Below are 24,141 nucleotides of genomic sequence, written 5' to 3'. Positions count from 1 at the left end.
GAGTGCATTCCTTTGTATATTTAAAGACACATGTCATGGCATCTCTCTGTCTTCTTCTCCAAGCTAAGCATCCCCGGCTCCCTAAGCTATTCTTCATAGGGTTTGGTTGATCTGTCTTGATTCTACTCAAAATGTTCATGCAGAGGTGGTCTCACAGTCCAACATTTCTGCCCTGAATTCTCATCCACCCCAAATGAAAGTGCTACACCTCACTATTCTAGAAGTTGTAGTCCAAAAGTATTTTTTACAAGCCACAATTCTTTATCAGATATGTTTCTAACAAGCAACCATAACAATATGTTTCAGTAGCTGATGTGAGCAAATCTGTATGAATTCTACTGTGTGCCCCTATTTGCAGGCAGAAAATATTCTCTGTTTTCTGAGTTGGAATTAATATGTACAAGGAGATACACTGCACCAGAGGCCCTGTCTAGTCCTATTGTCACTGCTGTGCCAAGGCTTTTCCTTTGTCTCTGTGCACAATGGACCTTGTACAGGGAGAGGGACAAATCGGGATGTGGAGATTCAGCAACCCACCCTATAAGCAGACTCTTTTGGATTGCTGATGAAAGGTGATTTCTTTTTAAAGGCATGTAAAGCTTTTGTATTTTGTGTTAGTGTATATTAGTCTTCTGCTTTTCTGATGAAAAGTGCAGCTGATTGACAGAAAATTGGCAATCACCTGGAGGTTTTGAAAGTATTACTGAATTACACATTTGAAAAGGATTCTCTCATTCTAAGCTAGGGAATTCCACAGATCCATGCCCTGTTGGAACCTTTATTGAAGATCCCATAGTTTCTCTATGTGTTCTTTTTTTATATACATTGCTCTGATTATTCTCCTAAAGTTTAATCTTAAAATCTGCTGTATCTGAGAACTATACATTTTTCTTCCTGTCATTTCTTTTGTGACAGCCTGCTCACTCCATTCTTTCCTGGAAGCGTAGTTATTTGAACTTCTCCAAATAAAATAAACATTGTTAATTTGGGGGAGAGAAGTGTGCGAAATATTATGCATGTCTTACAAATTAAGACATTTGTTTCCATCTGAATGTAAAATTGCACTATTATATTTTTAATAGCTTTGTATTCCTTAAAATGATTGTTAATGTTGTAATAACAAGCTATAATATTTCTCAAGTGTACAAATAATAAGGTATAATATTTTCCCTCAAATGTACAAAGTGCCTTAATTTGGAAATAGGGCAACATTACTATTCCTATATATTACCACAGTAAACTTGCAGCAGAACAGTGATTTCCAAAAGTCACACAGAAAGTACATAGTAGAGCTGAGCTTTGAAACAGGGACTTTCACGTTCATACATCTTAAACACTATGTCACAATTTTGTATAGTCACTTCCATATAAAAATATCCTTTTTATATTCTTGAGTTTACAGCAGAAGGTACAGTATTTCCTACATGCAATATCATGGATCAGTTTTCACCATTTTGGGGCATGTAGTGACATATGTTGGCAAAAATAAAAGATATTATTGTTGATTTCCCTATGTCCAGATGGCAATTACATGGAATTAAATCCAAGTCATGTGCTTGTATTTGGGCGGTTTATATTGCTATTGTGTGACATCAGCTATATCACACAACCTTCACATTTAATAGAATTTAGTTATTCCCAATATATTGTTTGTATGCTGCTACTGGAAATATGAATCTTTATGCTCCAGAAAGCATAATCTTTACTCCAGAAAGGAGTTTACAAAACATATAATCTTGTTTCCGCTAGCTTCACTATTACCAAAGGAAGGAACCATTTCCCTTCTGCAGGACAAAAAGAGGGCAATGGATGCCTGAAACATTTTCTGTAAATGAGAGAAAATCACATAGTGGTACACTCACACCCTTGTGTGATCCCACACCTGTTGTATTTTGGGTGAATTGAAACCAAGAAGTGTTCCCAAACCCCCATTAGCAACTTAACGTTGTATCCTAAGGAAATAACCTTCTCAAAAGTTGTTTGAGTTGTCTGCTATTTTTCCTTTAACCCACCTAGCATTTGCCTTTCTACTACAAAATACAAATGGTTTTAACCACTATCACATACTAAATACCTTTCCCAGTTCCTTTCCCAACCCTGCTTTTCCCAACACCTTATAACAAAGATACTTGTAGATCATTTGCATGTGAGAAGAAAATATTTGCAGATCCTGCATATTTGCATACAATCTGTGCTTTTTTGTTTTGTTGACCCAACAGGATTATTACTTACCTTAATATGGATTTTGGATTTTATCAGTTGCTTTGGCATTAAAAAACTACAGCTGCTTTGGCATTTAAAAAAAAGATTAAAACTCAGAAGAAAAGTAATGTAATAGATGACACAGTTATTATCAGAAACTCAGAGAAACTTGAATACAACACATAAGTAAACATCTTACTAAAGATGTTCTTTACCTTATGTTGGTAGAGGGTGAGGTTTACTGAAAATGTTTGTTTAACTTGCTTAAAATCCATGACAATCTAACTATGGTAACCCAATAGTATAATCACATATATGAAGTTCAGTGAATACAATCACATCCAACATGTTATATAAAAAGGAAACATTGCTGACTCACTGTGCTCATACGTGTATCCCTCAATGACGACATTTCTAAGTATCTTTAATACAGATTCAGTATCCATCCAAATGGATTTATCAAATTTTAGCTGCTCTGATTAGCAAGCCTACTCTGAAATTATCGAAGGGACTTGCAAATAACAAGCTTCTCTCAAACTTCAGTTTTCAAACCTCCAGAACAGTGACTCACTGGTTTTTCTTATGTGAGATCTCGATGTCAGTACTGTTTGATATTTGTCTTTGTTGTTCTTGCGTACCTTCAAGTCATTTATGACTTATGGTGACCCTAAGGCAAACATACAGTGGTACCCCGGGATACGAATTGCTCGCGTTACGAAATTTCCGGGGTACGAAAAAGTTAGATAGGAAAAAACTGTTCCGGGTTACGAAGATTTTTTCGGGTTACGAAATTTTTTTCGGCGCGAAATTCAAATCTGAAAGCGCGGCTAGCGGGCGGCTAGCGGCTTTCCAGCGCCTTTTCGGGTTGCGAAATTTATCGGGTTACGAACGGCGCCGCGGAACGAATTAATTTCGTAACCCGAGGTAGCACTGTATAATGGGGTTTTCTTGACAAGGTTTGTTCAGAGGAAGTTTGCCTTCCCCTGAGCCTGAGAGTGTGTGACTTGCCCAAGGCCACCCAGTGGGTTTTATGGCTGAGCAAGGAATTGAATCCTGGTCTCCAGAGTCCTATTCCAACACTCAAACCACTACACCACACTGGCTGTATTTTTCTTTATTATTCAATTATGTGTTTTCTTTCTCATCTATACAATAATTTAAAAGTGTCTGTCTGTTATACTATGCAAATCCACATACTTGAAAATAGAGCCATCAATCTTCTTGTATCACCTAATGGACCAAAACAAGAACATTATGGAAGTTCTGGACCTGATCTGCAATCTACTTTGGATACCTCCCAGACACAAAAACTTTGGATTTCTGCATCTCCCCCCACAAACATTCATGAACAGATTTGAACAAACCTGATGTATTTACCTGTGTTGACAACCTGAGCATTTTCAGACAAGTTCAGGACCAGTCAGCAAACTTCGTTTTTTTCATAATATTTGTTTTTGAACTTTTTGCTTGCGACTTGGTGTGAAACAAATTTTAAGTTTCTTTACTGTCACCCAAACATTTGTTTCTTGCCGATCCTAAATGAAACCATCCATATCAACCCATGAAATAATCAAGCAAATTTCCTAGCATATTCTCCAACTTCAGAGGGTGGAGCAAGCTTTAGACAATGTTTAAGAACAGGTCGTAGGTAATAATAAGGCAATGGTCTTTGAAATAGGAACTTTGTACGTACTTCAGCTGTGACATGGTAAAGGGTTTGTAGCTGGCAAGATATCATTTAGAAAGTAGATCTAGCCTACTGATAATGAAGAGGCACCAAATCCTCAGCTGCTGATTACTAGGAAACCTATTTTTTTAACCAAGTGTTGACCATCTACTTTAAATCATCTTTACAACCCTGAGAACTATATACTTTTTAAAATTTAAAACAATGTTGGAATTCTTTAAAAATTGAATGTTAATGCCAATGCTACATAGTACATATCTCATGCCCTTACTTATGGTCCATTTTTCAGCGCAGCTCAGTGTGAGCGGGGAAAGAAAATGATGAGCGCACGGGGAAAGCATGAGAGAAAAACCAAGACTATGCCTAAAGTAGAGTTGCAGAGCAAAAAAGAAACTATGATGTCAACCAGAATAATTTCTTTAGTAGCAAGTTGCTAGTACAGTCAGCCCTCCTTATCCATGGATTTTTCCTCCACGAATTCAAGCATCCACGCTTAGAAAACATTCAAAAATATATAAATTCTAAAAAGCAAAGCCTTATTCTGCCATTTTATACATGGGACAGCGTTTTACTTACCACTGTATTTAATGGGACTTGAGCATCCACAAATTTTGATATCCATGGGGGATCCTGGAACCAAACCCCAGTGGATACCAAGGGTCCACTGTATTCACACACCCAAGAATGGTTCTCACTTCTTGGTCCCCTTTCCTCAAAATTTGAAATACCACTTTTCTGTTGGTACACTTGAATGAGGTTTGGAACTAATAAAATGATTGAGATACAGCCACAACATAAACTACATGGAAAATGCTTTCTCTTCTGAGAGGCTGGCAAATTCACCAGGTTTAAGTCAGGTGGAACTCAAAGGACATCTGCCATGAATCCACATAACAAAACCTCTTTTTATATATTAGGTAGCTATTATATAGTCCATTAAAATGCAGTTTATAAAATGAATAAATTTAACAAATAATATGTAATTTAATTAATTTGTAAAATGTCTGTAAAAAGGGCATTATGCAATGGTATTATGAAGTCAACAGGATATATATGGTATGAGGAAACGATCCACATACTTCTGGCATTACTTGTGAAAATTGCATTGCAGCACACCAATGAAACAGATAACAGCAAACTAAGAGCCATATTCTGGGGTCAGTGCTTCACTTTATCCATTCTGAAATCTTTGAACTGTCAACATATTATTTATGTGTACCATGCCTGCTACACCATCAAGCCAACAAATGACAAAGTGTCAGTATGAATGCAGACAGGCACATTCAAGATTCTTTAAAAGCACATTACATTTCAGTGACTTGTCGAAAAACCAATTTACTACAAAGAAAGTCAAAGCAAAATTGAAATTCTCTTAAAAATGTCTAGCTCCTTCCCAGTTTTATTCTGGTTGCACAGATGTTGTGCTTAGTCAACATAGTGTACTTTGTTAGTGTGACAGCACACTAAGCAGAAGTCTTTTGAGTCTTTCAGAAACAAAATCCATATTAAAATTGCTGATATAGTGTTCTGCCTCATAAGACAGAGACTTCATAAAACCATACATATCCTGAATTTCAAACTCAGAAATATAAGAAGGCACAGAGTTTACACCCTTGTTTCCACAATAAAAGTAACGGCAGCAGCTCTCATCTTTAGGAGAAATCATTTTCTATTAAGGAATACTGGGACTAGTACCTGCCAGAAAACAGAAAAGAATGTAGAACAGACCTTTAGTTTGTGAGTACTTCTTATAACCAGGCTTTTAAAAAACTATTCCCACATCATAAATGAAAGTGAATAGCTTATTTAAGCATCAGAACACAAATCAATGCTTCGTGAAACTGGACATTGTGTGAATATGTAAAGCAGTATTTGAGTTAAACTGTGGAAACAGCTTTCTTAGTGGTAATATGTAAAGGGTGGGCAATCTCTGGGAGTATTTTTGGTCCCAGGAATTTAGAACCTTAATTTGCTGTACAATTCTTTTCCATTGGTTTTATATTTGTATTACTCCTTCCTTCTGCTATGTGTGCATATATTTCAGATTGTATGCTTTTGGAAGAGCTGGCTAGTTTTGTTGTTGTTTTACTTTGTAAAGTGCCGTGCACACTGATGGTGCAACAACAACAACAACAACAACAACAGCTACATTATCTCCTTCAGATTAAACTGAAAGTGACTGCTGATATCAGAAGCAACTGATCAAACAAGAATCATACCAAAGACACACAATTCTCCTGGATGTTATTAAAGGAATATGAAATATGCTTTGGTGCTGAGGGTTTCCAAATGCTGGAAGAACAGCCTTGGAATATTCACATCCCTGTGTTAGGCACCAGTGCTGAGAAGACTGTGCATAACTTGGAAATATATGACATAGCCTTATATTGAGAGCTATACTGTTATGTTCATTTTAATTTTAATGTTCTGTCTAGCCCAATATTGCCTACATAACAGCAGCAGGTCTCCAGGAAATCAGGTTGTGGACTTTCTTCGTTGCCCTACGTGAGATCCTTTGAAGATGACATCAGGGACTGCCTCTTGCAGCTTTGTCAGCATGTGCTTTGCTGTCCTAAAAAGGAACATTTAGATAACAGAAACAAGCAGGGAGCAGGTTACGCTTTCCTTTGTCCAGTCTGAAAATCTGATCCTCACATGCTCTTTAACAAAGAAATGTTGAGACATCTCCTGTAGCTCACATATCTTGGTAGAGATAGTTACCACACTCTGGAGCCAGTGCTTGTGACCACCTCTTTTTCCCTTTCCAGTCACATTACTAAACACCCAGAGCATGACTCAATGGGAAAAGACATACATGGTAAGAAATAGAGCTGAGCCAATGGCCTAGAATTGTGAGAGTGGGAGTGAAATAAATCCTTATTTTAATTATTCCAGGGGAGACTATCAACTTTCCTTTAAAAAAAAATCACATTGCTTTTCAAACCTGGACATTGGTAGTAGCACCTTGCATTTTTGGTTTTGAGTCTATCTGGCATACTATTAAAGGCCCAGAACAGACGGGCCTTTCGCAATGCCCTTGTCACGTGCTAGGATTACCTCAGGGTGGCACACCCTTCAACCCTAGTACGTGACAAGGGCATAACAATGGTGGCGCCCTGTATAAATGGGCACCACCATTGTTACATAAGCCAGCGGCAAACTTGTTACACTGCCGCCGCAGCATAAGAACCTGCTTTTTGCGGTCTCTTTTTCCACCAGCGGGAAGCTGTGTGGTTTGGCAGCTGCGGCTTAACTCCTGTGGAAAACAGACGTTGGCAGGCTGCCCTTTTTGGGTACTCTGTACCACGCCCTAGTCTGACTGGTAGCATGTGTCCAAGGTTTTGAGGGAATGAATACCTCTTACCTTTTAGTGAGTTATGAATCTTCTTTGAGAATAACTTACTGTGGTCTTTTAGGTTTGGAACAATAAAATCCCTATCATCCTGTAGCGTTCCTTCAAGTACAAACAATATCACTTCATTTCTCTTCTTCTTTGCATTTTGGTTAATTTACTTTAAAGGGCTTTTCCTTGTTTCATTTTATCTGTATGCTTTTCAATTGACTGAGTACAACACATATCAGCTTTCAGAATGCATTCTAATATTCTATTTCCATCTTGATATTCTCAAAGCAGACACTGTGCAAACTTCATGAAACATGATTATATAGGGCTCAAGCAGATGGGGCAGTTGGAACAGCCAGAAACTGTTCCTGCCACAGGGCTGCAGCAACCAGATGCCGCGGTCCCAAATGGGCTGTGAAAAGGAGTGGTAAGAAACCACTCCTTTCACAGCCATTTTTGTGCTGCATTCGGTGGCCCCTGCTCAACCTAGAAGCATGCATCATGTGCATACCCTGCCCCCAGATTGGACCAATAGCAACCCTTCTGGGCCATCCATTGAGACCAGCCTGTTTAACCTGGAGGAATCCTTGAAATAATTTTCAGGAAACCCCTGCATTAAAATAACTGCATCTAGAGATTTTAAAAAAAGTTTCCTCCCCAACCACATACTTTGCACAAGCCCTAGTGACCTCTAACAGAACCCTAGGGTTCAGGGAACCCTGACACATATTATGATATACTAATTTGTTATCAATATCTTTTAGATAAAACCTGTATAAAACATACAGATGTTATCCCCTTTTTCTGTAATTACTTCATGTACTGAAAACGTAATAAATTAAATAAAAATAAAACTTAATCTTCACGTAAAGGAACAGAATAAAGAATTGTTCTGTACTGTTTTGCTCATAAGGTCTTCAATAACATAAGGGGGGCCCCCTTAAAATTGGCTTGTAACCAACAACACTTTTATATGTGTGCTAATGTCCATTCTGTAAAATAAGAAGTTCAACTCTTTCCAGACTGTATGCATTTGTCAAATTCCATTCTAGCCTTGAATCTGAAAATATTCTAATAGTAAAATGTATTAAAAAGAAGACATATTAACATGAAAAAACACATTTTATTGCACTTAAGTTATAAGAAAATAAAATTTCTAAGTGAATCAAATCATAGACACAATCCCTTTAAAGGTCGTTTTCCTCCATTCTGTCATGTTGTTACATAACTAAAATTAACAAAATGAAATCTGATTTCTTTTTTAAAAAATCAGAGTATAAATAAACCAAAAAAGGAGGGAAAAAAGATCACCTAGGATACAGTGTTAAACCACTTTCACAGTTCAGCTTGAGTTGTGGCTCTTGGAGAATGAGGCAAACCAATTGACAGTTTCATTCGTTTTTCATGTGACATTTTATCACAAAAAATGAAGCTTTTTTTTTTTTTTTGCTTTGTCAGTTCCTCACCACCATAAAACTGTAACAGTTATTCTTCTCAAATTCTGCAAAACACTAAGACTGACCAGCAATTTTATTTCACTTTTTTGTATGTTTTTTTAAAAAATATCTTGTCAGTTTCATTATGTCTGTTCATTCCATTCACCACAGCCCTCACAAAGAAACGTTTCCCCACAGAACAGGCTGCAACAGCTTTGTTCTAAGGAATGTGTATTAAATTTTGCCCAGAAAAAAAAGTCAAAAGAAAATAAGCTTTGCACACACTCTCAATTCTTTACTTGCAAGCAAACTTCACTCTAAATTGTCTGAAACTCTTCCACTCTCAGCCTCTTAGAGGCACAGTTGGCTCAAGTTTCAGTGGCAAAAAGTCTTTTTTTTTCTCCATAACCAAACTAGAGCAAATTTGGAATTCAGTCTGGGACTAAAACGTCACAGCAGAAAAAAAATAAAAATAATTTGCTTTTTTTCCTTTCATTTAGCAGCATAAATAAGTTTGGCCACTGGGAATACAGTACAGGGGTGGGACAACAATCCCATAGTTAAAGACCTACTTCTAGCACCAGCATCATGTATTAAATCCATCTGAGGAATCTTCAAATCCTGGACAACTTGCCACCTCAGAGCAACTTATGCAGTGAAGAGTGTTGATGGAAGCAACAGTAAATAGATCAACAGAGACTAATACTGTGATTGACATTGGCAATGGTTGGCAAAATAAAAAAAAGCTGTAAAACTGTACAAAAACAATTCACAGTAAGATTTTAGCTTTCCCGTACTTGGAAAGGACTCTTTGCTGTCACAGATGCCGTCTTGTTTGCAAGACAATCAGTAACTGATAACGGAGGTATAAAGCTCCTTTCTAGATTTCTGTGGTAAAAGAACAGGGCTAACAAGAATTGTAACAACCTTTTAAATCTTCACAATGCTAGACAAGCACTGGGAGGAAAACACAAAAGAAATAATTGCACCTGGCTTGATTTATAAAGTCATATTTTGCAAAGCTGCCCCATTCAAAAGTGAAGCCTTTGATGTAACAAGACAGCAGATGCCTCTCTTGTCAGTTACAGTTTGTCAGCTTTGTATCTTTTCCTTCGTAGTCTGTAGGTCTTTAGGATCTGTTGCCCCAAGCCAACATCCTGCACCACCAAGGACAAGGGACTTTTTTTTCCTTTTTGCAGAGGGAGGGAGGGAGGATAGAACATCATTTGCATTTCTGGACAAAACTAATCTTTTCAAGCTTCACTTTATATCCACATCAAAGTCCAATACCAGCAGCTTGGTTTCCTCAGTCCCATTCCGGCTTCCAACTGCACACACTAGCTTCGTGTTGGAGGCTCTGATCCGCCATACAACACCTCCGCTCCCACCACTTTCCAATGTAACTAGATTTCGGATAAATTCACCCGTTTTCAAGTCCCATAGTTTTACAGTCCCATCATCTGAGCTGGTAATTACAAAGTTCTTGTTGAACTGTAAACAGGTCACAGCACTTTGATGCTTGTTGGGACCTGGAGTAAAGAAAAACAGCAGCAAAACAGCAAATAAGATCAGTGGCTACTGTACTTCCAGTAGTTGTTTTTTTAAACATCTCTACATTTAATTTGTTCAAAAATTAGATAAGGATAGGAAAACAATCATATTTTCCTGTAGTAAACAAAAAGCAAGTGAATAAGTACTGCCCACTTCAAAACATCACCAGAGATTTAGAAAGAAGAGTATGAGCTTGACAACTGTCATAGTGCTACAGTGTTTTCACACCTGGAGAAAACATGATGTATGATGGCTGCCAGTAAGGCTTCTGTTTTCTGGACAAGAAAAAACAGAGACTGGCAGCTAAACTTTGCACAGTGACTGGCAGTGCTTGATCATCTGGTATGAAGGAGACCTTACATAAGAAAGCTGTGCAGGCTATAGAAGAGATTGGTCATGGGGCAGGCTGCACTTCTTTTGTCATGTTGAAAGCCAGTCTTAGTGTTTTCCCTGCTAGAGAAAAACAATGCATCACTATGGCAGCTGTGTGTTCGTTGATTCAGATGAGAGGAGAAAGAACATGCAACAGTAGGAAGGAAGAAAGAAGCAGGGAGCAATGGGGGTGAGCAGAGCAACTGAAGGGCAAAGATGCCCTTGATTCTTATTTACAAGGCAGCATTCTTAGTGACATCTTCTTTTCTTTTTACTCCAACAACATACATGATAGAACCATAACACAAGGTTCTGAAAAGAAATAGGTTCTGATAAATGTGTGGTGGACTTTCCACAATAAATAGTAGACAAAATCCAGTAGAGAAGTTTTCAAACTTTATAATACATCAAATACAGTGGTGCCTCGGGTTACGAAATTAATTCGTTCCGCGGCGCCGTTCGTAACCCGATACATTTCGTAACCCGAAAAGGCTTTCCGTTAGCGCTGGAAGCCTATAGCATTTGAATTTCGCGCCGAAATTAATTTCGTAACCCGAAAAATATTTCGTAACCCGGAACAGTTTTTTCCAATCCAACTTTTTCGTATCCCGGAAATTTCGTAACGCGGTCATTTCGTATCCCGAGGCACCACTGTAATGGGGACAAATATTTATTTTAAAATACAGGTTTTGAACATGCATAAAGCTCTTTCTTTCCTCACACTACATTTTTCCAAATACTACATGTACTGTGAAATCATTCTTTTTGATCTATAGGAAGAGGCAGTGTATTCGAACACTAAAATATCTCTAATTGCTAAATGAAGATGACTGTACCCTTCTTCCAATTACTGTACTTTACCATATTAAATAATGTTGACTTAATTCCTTGCCATCTCAAAATTGTTTCTATAAAATAACAGATGGATGCACAGCTGCTGATTTTTAGAGAATTATAGTTTCCAGGAACAAAAGGATAGTGTAAAATGACTGCTCATGTATTATTTATTCCTGTTCTCTTTTATATGTTGAGATTTCCAGTACTCTAAGTTCTTTGAAGCACTAAGTAAACAAGACCACACATTTCGAAGGCAACTTGTCTTAATTTTCAGCTATAACGATCTCTCTAATATTAACTTCATGTAGCAAATGTTAAAACACCTGTTTTAGTTAATGCTCTACCTCAGAAATGTCTGCCTCCTTCCAGAAAAAATTCTAAGATTGTCAACAATTTGAAATCTCCATGGCATATTGTCCTGGTCAGCAATTAACTTTTGATAGGTAAGCACTTCTGGGGGGGAAACTGGGGGAACAAGCTGCTAGTTGTCAAATCCCAATGCTTCCCACACCTTCTATGTAACCCTTGGGATGGCACAGGGTGGGCAGAAAACATTGCACCAAAGTCCACCAGTAAAATAGCATTTTCAGTTCAGCAAGGGTGCTCATGGACCTCAGAGCTCTGATTCTGAGATATCCAATAGCAAGCAGTTAACTATTTAGGGCAAATTGGCCAGTTACTGTGTTATCATTGCCTATTAGCTACCATGTTAAGACTTTCATGCCAATATAGCACCACTATTACAACAGAACAATGAGATTAACCAATGACAGCAAGAAGAGAGGTAAGGCAAGCTGAGATGGTAGAAGCAGAAATAGAGAACACAAATTTAAGCATGTTCATCCATCTGGCTCTTTGTTACTGAATAACTCCTCATTGTTGTACAAAGTATGCTCTCTATTTATAACCATATGTGCACCCTTATTAGTACTGCACAGTCCTTTGTGTAGGCAGAGAGTTAGTTACAGAAGGCTTTGAGAAGCTTACCTTGCAATGTCTGTAAACACTGTCCCGTTTTGATATCCCAGATTTTGACTGTGGAATCTGCATTCCCAGACACAAGAATATTGTCCTTGAGTTCCATCCCGCTAGTTAATGACTGGTGGCCTGTTAATGTGTGAATACAGTTTCCTGTCTCCACATCCCAAACTCGGATTGAAGTGTCAAGAGACCCACTCACCACATGGATACCATCAAACTAAGGGGGGAAAAGTTGAACCATATTACATACGAAAAGTGCATATACATATATGGAAGTAAATATACATATCTGCATACATTTTTAATCTGTTCAAAGTATATGCTTCTGAGTATTCATGCTTGTACATTTTTTTCCTACAGCTTAGTAATTACAAAATACAAGCTTTTATGGATCTTTGATAGCACAACATAGATTTATGTTATGATCATTTCAGATTACCACTGCCTAAACCTAGCTGGTCTTATTTCTTATTACCTCTGCACAGGCTCCAATATAACTCACCCCCGACTCCTGTTTCACCTAGGCTTTTCCAAACTGACTGTGCTGTCTGGTCTCAAAATTGCTTTATGAACTACTGGTTCTAAAAGTTTTAATTTATTGTTTAATATTTTGTATTTTAATATGTTCATTATGACTTTTATCTATCTTGTAATTGCTTTGAAATATAATTAAGATATGATAACCAATACAGAAACTGATTAAATAAATAAGATAGCCAGCTTCAGATAGCGCTAAAACAACACAGTATGGCCACTGGCCAAGTCTGACAAGAGTTACAGCCCATAACATCTGAGGGGGGGGGGGGAAGCAATAGTTTGGGGAAAGCTGCCATATTTCACAGAACAATCTCAACTACATTAACTTAATTTTGGCATTTCTGTTCTATGGCTGTTTAAAACTAAGTGCTATTTCACCCCCATACACAGACAATCAAGAGCCACAAGGATCTGATGTTGAATTTGATGAGGTCAAATTTAAGTAAACATCGTTTTAAAATATAGATCCTTTTGTACACTGATGGTACTTGAACTTACTCACTTTGTGTGTTTGCAATGTGTGTTTGGACTAAGCAATAAACTTATTTTATCTCAATTTGAGCTATTTTAATTCTGTTTGTTCCTATAAAGAGAAATACTTTATATACACTAATTTACACACAGAATTATTAAATACACTCTTCCTTTTTAGTGAGGGCAGCTGTGCTTATTATTAAATTATGTCACATTTATGGAAACTATGTTATTTATTTATCAATATCCACAATGAGGCACTCACAGTGAACATTTAACAAAGTGCTTATCAATTTACACTGGATTGTGATCACACTCTCCCATCCTTAGTTATAAGATAGCTCTTTCTGTCAGAGATGGAAGCCTTTAGAATAGAGAAATAAGGTTGGATCCAGATAGATATGCATAGAGTAAGCCCAGTAAAATCACAAATCAGTCATGGATAACCTACTAACTTTAGTGGATCTACTCAAAGCATGACTAAAAATGGATCCAAACCACTAAATCGATTCAAAAATATATTAATATAGATGATTTAGTACGTTACCCTAATGTTTTTTTTTAGCCAGTAAGGTAAGCGACAGAAAAGAAAACAGAACAGCAGAAACAGAGAAAGAAGAATTCGGAAATATAAGAGAAACTCTGCTCCAATCAGCACAGGAGTGGGGAAATAAATAACTGATTAAATAAATAAGATAGCCAGCTTTGGGTAGCACTAAAGCAACACAGTATGGCCACTGGCCAAGTCTGACTTAAAAAGCTTGGAATCTTTGAAAAGAAGTGAACAACTGGACTGTGAGAGATAATCCAAAGAAGTGGATTCGTATTCTGTACCAGAGAATGCACAGTTTGCATACATATATAGAGTAGTGTAGTGGTTGAGCAACAGACTAGGACTCAATGGATTAGGGTTCAATTCCCCACTCGGACATGGAAACTCACTGAGTAACCTTGGCCAAATCACACTCTCTCAGCCTCAAAGGAAGGCAAAGGCAAACCTTCTTTGAACAAATAATGCCAAGAAAATCCCATGATAGGTTCACTTTAGGTTCACTATTAGTTGGAAATTACTTGAAGGCACACAACAACAGTAGCAAATATAGGACCATGGCATTAATTTCCCAAGCAAGCAAAATTATGCTCTAAAGTCTGCAAGATGGACTCCAATCATACACAAAGTGAGAAAGCCCAGAGGTCCAAGTGGGGTTCAGGAAAGGAAGAGAGACTAGGGACCACACTGCAAACATACAATGGTACCAAGGGATTCCAGAAAAATATCAGCATGTGCATGAGCCTCATCAGGGTTGCTTGGTGAGGACATGGGAGAGAGCCTTCTCAGTGGCTGCACCCAACCTGTGGAATGCCCTTCCATGGGAGGCTATACTGCCCCACACCCTGCTTGCCTTTCACTGGCAAACAAAAACATTTTTACGTAGGCAGGCCTTTTCACATAATAAACATGACACAGTGGTTTTTAGGTGGGGGTGTTAACTTTTTGTATATGTTTTATGCTATTTTTATACTGTTTTAATTAGATGATTTCAACTGTTTTTAAATTCTTATTGTAAATTTACAGGACCTAAGCAGGGCAGTGGAAGACAGTTGTTTTTTTTTTTTGAGGTATCTCATCTATGGGGTTGCTTGTGAATCAGGGTCGACTCAAGGGCAGTTAACACAAACACAACAATAGCAACAAGAAGTCATTTAAAGCAAACTGCTAACTCATTTCTCAAAGGTAAGATTAACAAAGCAGAGGAGAGAGAAACACATCAAAAACAACTTGTATTTTTTAACAGATATAATCCATACAGCCTCCCCTTCTGCTCCTTCAGCAACTATCCATGTTTTTTGAAAAGCACAATTACCATCCAGGGAAGGATTTGTTACGGGAAAAGGCCACTTCCCTGTGCACCATAATAGAGCTCCCATCTCAGCCATTAAGGCTCCAAAGGGAGGCTTTTTTTCAATCAAACTGCCACACAAGAGGGGAAAGGAAGAGAAAACCTGCATGTTTGTGGATCTGTGTCAGTATATATGTAAGATGGAGTGTGGAAAGGTTCTCCAAACTTTTTGCTTCAACTTGTTTCTGCTGCCAAGCAATCAATGAAATTTTGCCTGGGAAGAGATTGCAATCCACAGGCTGACTAAAGGCCTTCTGGCAAACAGCTTTATTTAATGACAGAACTTGCAAGCTTAAGAGTCCTAGTGTATCTTAACTTCTCATAACTGATCCTAGTCTTCATTTTATAGTGTTTTTTGTTGTGCTTTGTTTTTTGGCACCTTCATGACACAATGCTACTATACCAGCACCAAAAGGGGAAAACTGTATTTTCAATTTGAGATTGATAACAGATTTGGCCAATTCACCCATGGAAACTCATTTATTTCATTGTATTATTTTAATAATATTATTTTAAATTAAGCTTTTAAATTACTTTGCCACAATTTATCAAATGGGAAGGCTCTCTATTTTAAATTACCTGCTGACCTGTAATAAATATAGCAAGGGTCTATATAGCAATAATTTGTGTGCAAGGGGATCTTGTATCACCTTTGAGACTAAATGAAAGAAAGAAGCTGGTAGCTTAAGCTTTCCTAGACTTAAGTCTACATCCTCAGCAATAATTGATACCAGGATTCTAATTGCAATTAATACTAATTACCACATGTGAAAAGGATGTACTGTATATACTCGACTATAAGTCAATCTTATGTATAAATCGAGGGCAGGTTTTGGGGCCAAAATTATGGATTTTGCCATGACCCCTGGATAAGTTGAGGGTAAAACCTGGAGGCTCCTTTATTGTGTGTATGTGTGCCCATGACAAGAGGCTTTTTAATTGAGGCTTTTTGTTTCAGCTTTCATTTCATTCTTCACTCCCCAAAAGCAGCAACAAAGGGGGCGGGAGAGGGACTCTTGTTTGTTTGTTTGTTTACAAGCAATTAATCACCCAGGACTTTCTGCTTGCCTCAAAAGAGAAAGAAACTGCTCTCTTGACTGTATGGGGAAACCTGAAAGAGCTGCTATCATGTTACCATACTGACCCGTAAATAAGTCAGCCTGGGATTTAGAGGCCAATTTTTGGACATAAATTTGTGTATACGGACTGCATCATTAACAGAATCCTTTGGAATCCAAAACCTTACATTTCCACAACAACACCCCCCCCCCCCGGGCATAATTAACCCTGTCATCTATTTGTTTCATTTTACATTTGTTAAAAAAGTATAGTTGGCCCTCCGAATCATCAGGCCAGCCATCCACGGATTGGAGCATCCATGGATGGTCTGTCCCATTGGCAACAATGACAGTGCATGCACACAGTCATGATGACGTGGCCACACACACATTGGTGTCCATTGATTCTAATGGGACTTCAGGCCTGGCATTATTTTATATCCATGGTTTGCGGGGGGGGGGGGGGTCTGGAACCAAACCTCCACCAATATGGAGGGCTGCCTGTATTTTTTAAATATTTTTTATTGCAAAGACATTCTGGAATGATGATGATGTTTCATTTCTACTCCCTGCCCTCATTTTGTCTTCATAATCCATCTTGTAAGTTAGGGAAAGAGATAATAACTAGTCAACAAGTGAGTTTCATATGTGAGGGTGCAATTTTGAGCTGGAAGTGAAGGTGAGTCCTGCAGTGCATTTATCTCCCATACAGTGCTACTTAAAGTGGTGGTCTCTGAATCACTGCTAGCCCAAGAGGCATTAACGTCTGGTCTATGGAAAGTTTGCAGAAAAGAAAGGAACAGTTGTAGGTAATAAGAATAAATATAGTCCTGGTCCCTGATATGCTGAGGGAGGAGAACCTGCCATATCCCCACTTTTTAATAGCCTGGGAGGCACTGTCCTATACCATCCTGGCTCTTAAGAAACTCAAAAGTTCCTTAACCAATGGATGCAGTCTGTCGACTTTAATAAATTTTGTGAGAACAACATTTAGTTCTAAAGGATGAGAGCATATACAAAATGATATAGTTTATTTAAAAAGGGTTGAGCTACTGAATAATGCAACTTCATCAGAGATCCATGAAGCCCCGCGTTATACACGGGCGTGCTGATATGTGGCTTTGAGCTTATGTGCTCAAACTGCATGGGAGCGTGCGGGGCAGTGAGTCCCATTCGGATGAATGGGGCACATGCCACCATACCACCATGCGCACAAACCCCATTCACTTCAATGGAGCTGAAGCATAGGCGGAATTCACCTTACACGGGGGGGGGGGGGGAGAACGGATCCCTCATGTAAGGCGAGGTTTGACTGTACATCAGAAGCAGGTAAAAAGGAAAAGTCAGCCAACTGTCCTTTCTCCCTCCACATGCATGTCTATGGCTCATAAGCACATGACTGGTTTTGCTGACCAGTTTTTAACACCAAATAATCAATGAGTTCAAATATTTAAATTGAACGTGCCATATAACGTAATGATATGATGCTCACATTAAATGTTTTGAACAAATATTTTCTGCATTGTGTGAAAACAAGGAAAATAATGCAACATAATATTGTTACAACCTAATTACCAGATGAATTCTCTTAAATGCTTTATGTCAAGGTGGCAATAAAAACATTGAGCTCCAGTTTATCTGAATGTCAAGAGCTCAAGGGATTTGGAGAATACACATTTTCAAGGTTGTTACATCACTTTTCCATAGCAATAAATGACCATTCTAGTTCTAATAATATATGAATTCATTTTTCAATACCATCTCACACCATGGTAAATACATATACATATTTATTATTAGAATATTATCTATCTATCTATCTATCTATCTATCTATCTATCTATCTATCTATCTATCCATCCATCCATCCACCCACTCACACATATTTCCCTTCAACACATTATTCCATTTGTGACTCTTATTCAAAGGTCTTACTTACACAATGCTTCAAAAGTAAGTGAGCAGAAAAAGAATATTTATTGCTATTAGCCTTCTTTAATACTGAAGATAACGTCATGTAAATAGAGGCCCGTTCCGCACGGGCGTAAAGTACGTCCCCAGGACGTACTAGGGTTAGGAAAGGGCATGCTGATAACTGTGACTTTAGCTTTAAACTTAAACTATGAGAGTACCTCTACCAGAATCAGGACCTCAGTTGCGAAATGTCCCTCCTTCTGAGACCTATATATCTTCCTATAGGCTTTTCAGAAGTAAACATTATTTTGTTAGGCTTTGAAGAAATCTATTTATCTCTTCACATTAAGAGATTGGTTATGAAATTCATAGTTCAAAACTATTACCTTAGAAAAGAACATGCATAGAGATATGCTAAATCAGACTAAAGAATTTTCTACTGCAGCATTCTTTCTCCATAGTGACCAATCAGATGTCCAAAAGAAGCCCACAATGAGGATATGTGTACAAAAGCCCTTCCCCCTCATATTCCCCAGCATTTAATATTCAGAGGAATACTACCATTGGCAATCTTAGCCACTGACATTCTTAGCCTCTGGTGTGTGTATGCATGTGCCTTTAAACAGTCTGTCAAATTATGGCAACCCCATGAATTTCATAGGATTTTCTTAGGCAAGGAATACTCAGGTGTAGTTTTACCAGTTCCTTCCTCTGAATTACTGTCTACAGGACCTGGTATTCATTGACAGTCTCCCATCCAAGTACTAACAAGGGCCATGGTGGTGCAGTGGTTAAATGCTGGTACTGCGACCACTCACTCACAAACCACAAGCTTCTGAGTTCAATCCCAGCCAGAGGCTCTGAGTCAACTCAGCCTTGCATCCTTCCAAGGTTGCTAAAATGAGAACCCAGCATGTTGGGGGCAAATAAGCTCACAGTTGTAAACTGCTTAGAGACTGCTTAGGTGGTATGACGCTGCTATTGCTATTGCTGCTTATCTTCCAATAACTGATGGGACCTGGTGCCTTTAAGGTATTTAAACCCACTTTAGAGCTATCAAAACTGACAACCATCACAACATCTCACAGTGGTAAATGCTAAAGTATAATTATATGTTGTATGAAGTAGTAATTTCTTTGACCCATCCTGCATCTTATACCATTTCACATTATTGAATGTTTCTGCAATTAGCAGAAAACTAATTAGTTAGTTATTTCTTAAAACTATATTTTTATTTGGTTTGAGTTATGTTTGGCAGTTCAATAAGAAGCTTTGGTCTTCACTAATGAACAACTTCGTCAAATTAAGGGACTATCTATAAATGCTGTCTTGTTCACTCCCAGCTCCCTTAATGTTATCTATTTTTTTTTCTTCCCTGTTGCCTGTTTTTGAAATTCAAGCCAATTTCTTATCCTTGTCTTGTCTTGTCTTATTTATCATCAGTTCTGGATTGTTTTCACTTCTGTTGTTCATGATACCATTTTTCTTTCATGTTGTTAATTAAATGGTTGTTCTTCAGTTCAACAGAAGGGATTTTTGTATGTCAGTTTATAATCTATTTTGTTTTTGTTTTACTTTTGAACTGAAACAATTGTTATATGGGTCAGTTTGTTTTCCACCTTCTCCATACATCAAATAAACATTTATAATATATTGCAGCTGGCTGCTTCTGAAGTACTTTTGGTTTGGTTTGCTTTGGTTTTCCCCCCCAAATGCAGATACATCACAGATCTGTATTAGAATTTTATTTTTGCTTTCTTTCCTAATTATCATTAATATGTTATTTCTGACAATACACTGGGCGGATGTTTTTTCCCAAACTATCTACGACAATTCCTCACCACCAGTTTTGACTACAACCATAGTAATGGGCAATCAATTACCCCCTTCCCGTGTGTGTGTATGTGTCATTTCAAACTTGCTGACACTGAACCACATGATTCATTTTAATGCTTAGTTTGGGGACATTTTTAGAGTTTTTCACTGTTCCTTTGTTTCCCCCACCTATACTCCTTGGTGTCATTAGCAAAATTGGCAATCTCTTTGCCCATCCTTCTCCCCTCACCATGTAACCTTAGATAATTGGCAAATATATTTTCTCAATGCTATAGGGACCTGTTGCTATGTTCTCTTTCCTTTAAGCATACAACATAAAATTGCTAAAGGGACAGGAAAGGGAAGAAAAAGGGAAACAAGGATGCATGGAACATGGTTCAACTTTTGGTGTCTGCTGGTACTACACAGGCTTCTCAGCAAATACACAGGCAACCATAACTACTCTAGTGGAACACCAAAGAAAATGTATTGCACCAGGTATAAAATGCTTACCTGTAATGAATAGACTCTATTAGTATGCCCTTGCAAGGTATGTAGACAGGTTTCAGTCTCTGGATCCCATACTTTGACCATGAAATCATATGCTCCACTAACAACCCGCCGGCCATCATATTGTACACACCGAACTGCAGCTACATGACCCATCAGAACATGTAAACACTGGCCTGTTTCAATGTCCCAAACTCTCAGAGTGGCATCTCGAGAACCACTGACAACTCTGGAAAAGGGGGGGGGGGGGGGAGAGAGAGAGAGAGAGAAAAAGAAAATCTGCAATTAGTTTTATGTGGCAATTTTAATTGAATTTGGTTCTGATGACCAAATAAATAAGTTGTTATAATGGTTTATAGAAAGGGAAAACAAATTGAAGTTTAATCTAGAGAAAACAGGTAGAAAAGCAGATCTGGGAACAGAGATGCAACCTGTGCTGAGTAAAGATGCTGCTTTGCAGTTTGGATGTACTCCTGAGATTTCTGTGGATTTTCTGGGTTATGTGACCATGTTCTGGAAGAATTAATTCCTGATGTTTCTCCTGCATATGTAGCTGGCATCTTCAGAGGGTGGTGGCATGGACGTGTGTGGGGTATATATATATATATATATATACTTGTGTGACCCGCCACTCGAGTATCACTTGCCCTGACACCGTGGCAACCACACACTGCAGCCCCAATCTGCCCTGGAGCGCCTTCTTAGTCAGCCCTACTCTGAGGGCGTACTGCGTCAAAGCGCCATGCCCCCGGAGCATCCTGAAACCACTCCTATGTAGTTGGCTGGGTGGCTTCCGGGTGTCTTGGGGGCATGTGGCATTAAAATGCCATGACCCCAAGGTACCCGGAAGCAGGCTGTTGCATCCAGTCTGTACTTGTTTTTTTAATTATGTTGGAAGCCACCTTGGGTCCAATTTCTGGGACAAAGGCTGGATATAAACTAGAGACAGTTAGATTACCCCATGACAGATATAATTCCTGCTACTGAAATTGCAGCTCAAGATTTTGAGACTGAAACATACAAAACAAAAATCAGTAGCAAACTGAAATAGTGAAGATCCAGACTGATAAGGTTGCATTGGCCTCTTAGACTCAAAATTGCAACTGTTAATGCCTTCCCTTAAGATGCATTAGAGGGCTTCACAGTAGTTGATTTAACATCTTTAGAAATGTTATTTTCCCTTTAATGGTACATAATATTGCTTAACAATGTAATAAAATATTGACACTACTGGTACATTAAGCACCTGAATTCTAAACTATTTTAAACAAGAGAGAGACTTCTTGGTTGCTATCTGCAGGCTTCACATTGCTTTATAATAGGTGGAAGCATGATCCTGTAATATTCTTGTAAAAGGTGAGAAAAATAATATTCTAGATGCAATTTTGCTTTAAAACATTTTGTCTTATTTCTGTTTTAAGAACTGGACTTACAAGTCAGTCTAACCTGATCCAATAAAACTTGTAAGGCAAGTGAAAACTTACAGTACAAATAAAAAAAAGCAGAGAGAGATACAGCCTTCCTTGTTAATTATTAGAGTGAGATGTAAAGTAGGCTAGCTATAAATGCTAAGAATATATTAGATGATATGTAAAATCACTGTATTAATACTTTAAATATGGTATAACACTTGTGTATGACAGCCAGGTTTTTAAAGTTTATATTCATTTAATTCAAAACTTCAGTTTCAACAACTGAACTGGCTATGGATTGTCTTAGTAAAAATGCTTTCATATGAAGCATAACAAAGTTGAAAAATACTCTTACATTTATAGAGAAATATTTACCTTTTTTCATGGAGATGCATACAACGTACAGTTGAGGTATGCCCATACAATGTATGTATGCACTCTCCAGTCTCTGCATTCCACACTTTAAGGGTTCGGTCAGTAGACCCGCTGATTATTATGTTGTCCCTCATTTGTGATGACCAAACTCCACCTGTATGTCCAACAAGTGTTCTTAAACACTGAAAGCAAACATTTTGATTGGTTACCATTTGGAAATGGCTGACAAAAAAATAAGCCCCACATGAATTAACCAAACTCTACAGACTTATTTTAAACAGCGATAGTCTACAAGATGTAGCTGGCAAGTTATGTTATTGGCATTCAAGTATTATCTGAATATTTCCATTACAAAGAAATGCCTCCCCTGATACTAAAAAAATATGCAAGTTTAGCTGGATTTTCACTTTTACAACAAACAATATCTTTCATGTCAAAATTTAAATGAAAGAAAGAAGCAGATGTTAGATGTATATGCATGCCACAGTCAAGTTTTAATCATCTTTCCCTGGGCAGCAGTTACAATCCAGTGAAGTCATACATAAACAGCCTTAAAAATAAATCTATGACTAATATGGTAATGTGTACATCATATCTTCCAAGTCAACAAATGTGGGATTCTGAAGACTAGATTAGACTAAGGAGACAAGGTTAATACGCTTGCAATAGTAATTTATTGCTTTCAATCCATCTCTTTCTTTTTAAAATAAACTGCCCCGAGGACAAGAAGTAACATTTTTACAAATAAATAATGCAGCCTGGCCAGATGTTGTGGGACTCTGACACAGTCTCAAGCCCACAAAGGTACATGATTACAATTTAACCTTAAAGAGTTCAGTTCACCCCTAACACAATATCATTGTGTTTGAATTAGCTTATACTCCACCCCAACCCACATGTTTTCACTTCCTTCCTTAATTGTTTGCTTTAGATTGCAACCAGGAACCTGCTTTTTGAAATTCTTTAGACACTATAATAACCATGTCTCTATTACTGATATAAAATAGGCTGCCCGCAAGGTCTGGGAAACCTCCAAGCAGCATTTCAGAGGCAGGAGGAGTTGCTGTTGGGAGCAAAATTGTCCTTTTTCCCACCCCAAATGCAGATGTGCAATTTGGATGTAATTCAATGTACACTATCTGTGGTGAAACTACAGGCACCACATAAATGAAATAACTGGTGGATTCCATCACTCTGCAACAAAAGGAGGGAAGGGAAGCAGGCCACTGCATCAATTGAGATGAGAAATCATCAATGATCATCTGGGGGAAAAAATCCATACCCTGTAGCAGAGATTCAGGTGAAAGACTAACCATTCTCCTCTCCTCTGAACTGTTTCAATTTCTGCTAGCTAAGAAATAACTAACAATACCTTAGGTTACTTTCATACTCCTCATCTGCAATCTCATTGTTTTCATTGTGCCCATTAGATTGTAAATTGCCACATTACTGATTTTCATAAATTATTTAAAACCTTTTTTGGCTGAAGAACAGATAAAATATTTTAAATAAATAATAAAAAGAGACTCTAGAACATAAACATGAATGGATTAAAGTTGTGTATGCTTTCAATGAATAGTCTGCAATTTAGCTTACAACCCTCATATAATGACTGATCTTCCAGCCTGTAGAGACTGCATGTGGTCACCTATGTAATCACATGCAAGAAATTTTGCAGAAAATAATTTGAGGTTTCTAGACTGTTTATTGCAGGTTGGGCAAAATGCAGACCATGA

At 37.9% G+C, this 24,141-nt stretch overlaps 1 protein-coding gene across 6 annotated transcripts in view; it reads right to left on the bottom strand.

The window, feature by feature from the left end:
- Positions 1 to 8,341: 8,341 nt before the first annotated feature.
- The window catches only part of FBXW7 (F-box and WD repeat domain containing 7), a 162,684-nt gene continuing 146,884 nt past the window's right edge, over positions 8,342 to 24,141 (bottom strand). For all 6 annotated transcript variants that reach the window (XM_089525678.1, XM_089525679.1, XM_089525677.1 and 3 more), the window contains 4 exons: positions 22,406 to 22,587; positions 20,622 to 20,847; positions 12,416 to 12,626; positions 8,342 to 10,197 (listed from right to left, as the gene is read on the bottom strand). In XM_089525678.1, coding sequence (XP_089381804.1) covers positions 9,929 to 10,197; positions 12,416 to 12,626; positions 20,622 to 20,847; positions 22,406 to 22,587 — 888 coding nt within the window. In that variant the 3' untranslated portion in view covers positions 8,342 to 9,928. The remainder of the gene's footprint in view (positions 10,198 to 12,415; positions 12,627 to 20,621; positions 20,848 to 22,405; positions 22,588 to 24,141) is intronic.

Source organism: Sceloporus occidentalis, unplaced genomic scaffold, assembly GCF_023333645.1.
Source record: "Sceloporus occidentalis isolate IW3139 unplaced genomic scaffold, rSceOcc1.0.p SCAF_5, whole genome shotgun sequence".
Taxonomy (NCBI): Eukaryota; Metazoa; Chordata; class Lepidosauria; order Squamata; family Phrynosomatidae; genus Sceloporus; species Sceloporus occidentalis.
Note: the sequence above shows the minus strand (reverse complement) of the source record. Positions and strands in the feature narration are given on the sequence as shown.